The 6,000-nt window shown below is 36.2% G+C and overlaps 1 protein-coding gene across 1 annotated transcript in view; it reads left to right on the plus strand.

The window, feature by feature from the left end:
• Window positions 1-2,962, plus strand: part of cacna1fa (calcium channel, voltage-dependent, L type, alpha 1F subunit a) — a 48,493-nt gene extending 45,531 nt beyond the window's left edge. The window contains exons 44-45 of the mRNA XM_073819096.1: window positions 1,535-1,855; window positions 1,998-2,962. Coding sequence (XP_073675197.1) covers window positions 1,535-1,855; window positions 1,998-2,207 — 531 coding nt within the window. The 3' untranslated portion in view covers window positions 2,208-2,962. The remainder of the gene's footprint in view (window positions 1-1,534; window positions 1,856-1,997) is intronic.
• The last annotated feature ends 3,038 nt before the right edge of the window (window positions 2,963-6,000 follow it).

Here is a 6,000-nt window from a genome sequence, read left to right on the forward strand (position 1 = left end):
ACTTTTTTCTCGTGAATGCGAGTTTATATCTTGCAGTTGTGACTTTTTCTTACAATTCTGACTTTTTTGTATCTTTTGTATCTTGCTATTCAGACTTTTTTCTAGCAATTGCAAGTTTATATCTAACGTGTTTTTTTTTGTTCTCACAAATGCGAGTTTGCATCTTGCAATTCTAACTTTTTTCTTGCAATTGCAAGTTTATATCACAATTCTTGTTCTCATGAATGCAACTCTTGCAATTTTGACTTTTTTTCTCGCAATTCAGACTTTTTTCTCGCAAATGCGAGTTTGTATCTCATAATTCTGACTTTCTTTCTCACAATTCTAATATTTTTTCCTGCAAATGCGAGTTTGTATCTCGCAATTCAGACTTTTTTCTTACAATTGCAGGTTTGTATCTCACAATTCAGACTTTTTTCTTGCAATTGCAAGTATGTATCTCACAAATCTTGTTCTTACGAATGCGAGTTTGTATCATGCAATTCTGCCTTTTTTTCTTGCAGTTTTGACTTTTTTCTCACTAATCTGAGTTTATATTTCACAATCCTGGCTTTTTTTCTTGTGAATGCGAGTTTATACCTCGCAATTCTGACTTTTTTTTCGTAATTTGCGAGTTTGTATCTTGCCATTTTTTTCTTGCAAGATTTAAACTTATAGATTTAAACTTATAATTCTGAGAAAAAAGTCCGAATTGTGAGATATAAATACGTAATTCAGGGAAAAGTCCGAATTGTGAGTTTATATCTCATATATGTCATTATAACATGCAATTTTGACTTTATAACTCACAGTTACGAGTTTTATATCTTACAATTCTTCGAAAAAAAAAGTCAAAAGATAAGAAAAAAGATAAAAATTTGCAATTACCTTATTTTATTTAGTGGCGGAAATGAGCTTCCATAGTTTCATGATATATTACACCTCCCATAATAAAATAATTTAATCATTATTTTATATGAATTATATTGGATTATATACAAAACTTGATATTTGAGTAGGAGGTAATATTTAACTCTAACTTTTTGATTACTGGTTTTTATCTTGCTATAGATTAATTTTAATTCATATTATTATAGAGTATTATTCATAATAATATAATCTATATATTACATTTAATATGCACTTTATACATACATTTTATAATATACATTTATATTTACTAAATACTTATCTTGTCACTGATGAAACTATGAATGCATGGCAAAATAGGTTTCATGGATTGTAAATGTATAAAAAAAAACTTTTTGTCAATAACCATAAAGCCATTATGTATCAAAAAGTGAATTTAAAAAAGCATGCAACAATTAAAACTAAAACAAAATACAGACTATTTTACTGATTATTTTTATATTTCAGCCTTTACAGGGTTAAAATAATATGTATCATTTTGAGCATACTACAATTTACTATAAACCAAAATACAAAAATAAATTAATAAAAAAAAAAAAATCAATGAAAAATGAAATGAAATTGACACATTTTAGTTTCACTTTTTTCCATACAAAATGTAAAATGATTTACGTACCTGATCCAGCAGACAAACAACAGCTACGACTCACGGCGGAGCAGCATTTCATCTGAGGTTTCTTCAGCCTCCTGGGCGAACAACCAGGCCAGACGGGGTCGTCTCCTCTACGCCCCCCTCATTCTGGTGAACGAGGTTGGAGGCACTCAGGCAATGTGGGGCGACACCAATGGCAGTGCTAGCCTGCCGGCAGCGGCCCGTCCCGGGTGGATTGGCAGTGGAATGGCAGGCGTGACTCAGCAACCTCGAGCATACACCACTCTCAGAGTGCCCTCCCAAAACAGCCCTGCATACTTAGAGAAGGGAAGCGCAGACAGCCTCGTGGAGTCGGTAAATACTCTTTTTTTGATTGGTGTATCAAATAACTATTTTGCCTGAAAGTAAATTGTGCAGGTACAGTGTCTATTATTCAAGCTGTACCAGTTAAGCATAGACTTGTGTTATCATGATTTTTGTATTTTTTTTTTTTTAGATCCTTATCTCTGAAGGCTTAGGTCTATATGCCAAAGACCCCAAATTTGTTGACTTTGCAAAGCGGGAAATCGCAGATGCTTGTCACATGACTATTGATGAAATGGAGAGCGCTGCAACTGATCTTCTAAGTCGAGGAAGGGCAGGACAACCGATCAGACGCTTTGAGGAGGATCTGTCTGATGAGATGAACTGTGTTATATCATACTAAATGGGCTTCAGATTGTTGGGAAGCACAGAACATAGATTGTCAGTGTGATTGTTATGTTCTGTGCATCACAAACGCAAATGCATTCAACTCTTCATATTCAGCTCAGTTGGGCAGAGTCAACTATATTCAATTCCGCAGATATAAGGAACTTGTGGAGACAATATTTACCAATTGCTTTGCACAGAGTTTAGTAAGAGCTTCCTAAATTTGGTAAAAGAGATTTGGTGAAATATGCACATTTATGTTGAAATTATTTGTGCTTGTGGAAGTCTTAGCCCTAATAAAAAAACACACAGCCAGTAACTTGCAAATGACTGTCTGGTTCATACAAACCTACAGTAAAATCTGTAAGTTTAAAGTCACCATAAAATCAGAATGGAAAATGTTTTTTGTATGTATGTTGTAGCATTTATTATAAACGATTTATGTTGACTTGATCACCAGATAAGACTTCAAATAACCTCAGTTTTGGATTAACATACCATTGTCGACTTTTATCCTTGTAATCATTGCCTAATGTTTATTATGTCAGCTTAATTGAATTCATGATGTTTACTGACCATATATACATACATAACGTATTATCTTACAGCTGTGTAATACTACTGTATGGACATTACTTTTATATACTCATTTTTGGCTGTTAACAGCATACTTCTTGATTGTAATACTGAAACATGCATTTTCTGTGAAGCTGCTTTGTAACAATATATATTGTGAAAAGTGCTATACAAATAAACTTGAAATTAAATATTTTCCATGAACATGATTAAATGAATACATTTTTAATCGAAAACAATAACTTAGACTAATCATTTCACTTCATAAGACCTCAATATAAATCAGAACCACGGGTATTAATGGGCTATAAATCACTAAGGACCAGCTAAAAGTTGTCTTCACTGTTCTATTGAAGAAAAAGTTCATCTACATCTTGGATAGCCTGAGGGTGAGTAAATTAACTTCAAATTTTTATTTTTGGGCAAAACTAATGTCAACAACACTTAGTTAATGCGCAGATCTTTCACACCTAAACACATTTAACACCTGAAATATGCGCATAATACGAGTTATTGTAAATATGTGTATTTTACAATGTTATTGACGTGATAAAATTCTCGTGTTTTTGAACCATTTAGCCTTCCATATGCAAACGCATATTTTGGGCTTCATGACTCCACTCAAACATCACAAACACAGCTCTTACATGTCTTAAAGGGGTCATATTATGCTCTTTTACCAGAGTCTTTATTTTGTTTTGGGGGTGCAACATGCTCTCACGCTTGGTGGTTCGAAAAACGCATTATTTTTCACATAATTTACATTATTGCAATAGCTTTCTCCCCACTTTAGTTAATGCTTGCATTTATACAAGCTGCCCTCCGACTCGCTGAAGCATCCTATTAGCGTTAGTCCATGCTTCACCGCTAAATTTTGGCGAATCCCCGACCTTGTCCTTCCCAAACTGCCAACGATTTGAATTTCCGTAGGCAGGATTTATTTGAATGATATTCTAATGGACTGCATTGTGACATCATAGCATCTGGAAAACAAACGCTGTAGTCCAAACGAGCCATTTGTTGTAGTTCTTGAAAAGAGATTTTTTTAAAAACTAAATATCTCCCTTTGGAGTGGACTTTGAGATTTGTAACTTTGCAGATGTTTTTTTTATACCCAAACATACACACCACACACTGGCTAAAGTTCAAAAAGTGAAAAAGCATAACCTTTACCTTTAAAGACAAATATCAGGTAAAAGCAGGTTACTTTTCATAAAGGGTTTAACATATTAGGAATGCTTTTAGCTTGAAGTTATAGCTTACCTGCCGAGAGAAAAACTGAGCAAGTTTGTCGTATCGATGAACATTCCATCAAATCCCTCCATCTTGTAAAAACACTATAAATGTTTACCCTTTATTTCTGTCTCTGTGGTAGTCTTTGAATTTTGGCTCGCACTTAACGGAAATTTTTTTTTTTTAGCACTGACAAAACCATAGGTTTGCACTTTCGTGATGTTGGTCAGTTACCCGTATACACGGCCATACTGATGATACTTGGACGTAAACAACAGCATAGGAAAAAACGTGGAAGCTGCTAGATCATATAGAGAAGGACTTAGTAAGCAGGAAAGGGCGCAATAGTGTGACAAACTAAAGTAAATAGGTGGTCAAGATACGTACAAGCAGTATTAATTAAGATATTAGCCTAATATTTCACCTACTCAGGGCTGGACTGGGATAAAAAAAGGGCCCTGGCATTTTTGCTCAGACCGGCCCACCACAATCGGTCGGACACAACCAACAAGTACACCATCCTTGCGGCCCCTGTAGATATGCATATCTACTGTTCCATTCCCAAAAACCCCTACAAAGCGGAGAACTAAATGCCATGGACCAGTGTACTCACTCTCTATGTTTTTGGCCCGCAACTTCTCCGCACCCCCCTTGCCCTTGCGCTTTTGCTTCTCCATCCTAAATCCACTGATTTCTGGCTCTGAGCCACTGACTGCATCTGACACAAGAAACAGAGGAAGGGTGGAGCCTGTTAAGTGGAGCCTGTTAAGAGATGATTAGGCCAGCCCAGTGTCAGTATGGAAAATGAACCAATGGGCCGCTGTCCCTGCTTTATGGGCCGGTCGTTGGCCAATTAAAAAAAAAAAAAAAAAAATCATATTATATCGACCAGCCCCCAAGTGCGTCGGCCCACCGGTATGCCAGATTACCAGTCCAGCCCTGCACCTACTTGACCAGAAATGATAAGAAAAACACGAATGTTGTCAAGATTCTTGCCCTGGAAATCCTGGTTCAGTTTGGCCAGCCACAAACGCCTTTTGTTCGCCAGACAGTTTTTTGCACTCTTCTCCTTGATTTGTTACAACTTTTGTTAGTCTATAGTACTCCAAAAGTCTGACTAATTAGTACAGCCCAAAACATGACAACAATTGATAATTTTCTGCAGCAATAATCAGCAAAGTATGTGAGTTTTGTTTGGTTCAGTGGCATTGTTTATGTTCTGTGCCGCCAATATGCTGACTGATGAAGCATTGTAAAAACACTCGCCATTATAAAGCAATGGAACATTTGTGTGCGCAGTTTAATTAACAGCGTCACTTGTGTTTGAAAACATTGAAGTGTGCGATTCCGCAGTTTTCTCATTTTGCAAGTCCCGATACAGTTACTTTCCACAGTAAAAAACTCTTATCATGGCACTGAAGAGAAAAAACAGTTCTAGCGCTTGGGTGTACAACTTTTATCAAAGTACACCACCAAAATACAGCACCATTGCGGTTGAGAACTAGCCTCTTTTCAGTAGTCTTGAAGTCCTTCCTTTCAATCCCCTCTAGCTCCAGTTTACAAACGGAAACACTTGGAGAGTGACCTTGAGATATTGTTCAATACATCTTAGTGTATATTTGATGCTCGCTCTTTAGTGCACCTTGACGTCCAATCATTTTTTGTAATGTTCATAGACACTAACCCTGATTTGTGCTTCTTTATTAGCTTGTTAGTAAGAGAAATGATAGTCAGGAGAGACAGAACAGGAGAATCTGCCCTCTGTTCTTTTGTTTGACTGGAGCAGCGTTTTAGGTCAGGGTCAGAAAGTGGATGGCCAGATTACTGCAGCCATTGGTGAGAGACGAGCTGAGAGTAAATCAAACCATTTGACAATGTGTACCTGTTTTCTGTTTGCTAGAGCTTTGTACATCATAAATGCTATCATTTTAAGATAGAGTAATTTTTCTGTTCCCAAAGATTAAGTGTCCTTAACGGATTAGTTCACTTCCAGAATAAAA

This window comes from Garra rufa, chromosome 15 (assembly GCF_049309525.1).
Source record: "Garra rufa chromosome 15, GarRuf1.0, whole genome shotgun sequence".
NCBI classification, from domain to species: domain Eukaryota; kingdom Metazoa; phylum Chordata; class Actinopteri; order Cypriniformes; family Cyprinidae; genus Garra; species Garra rufa.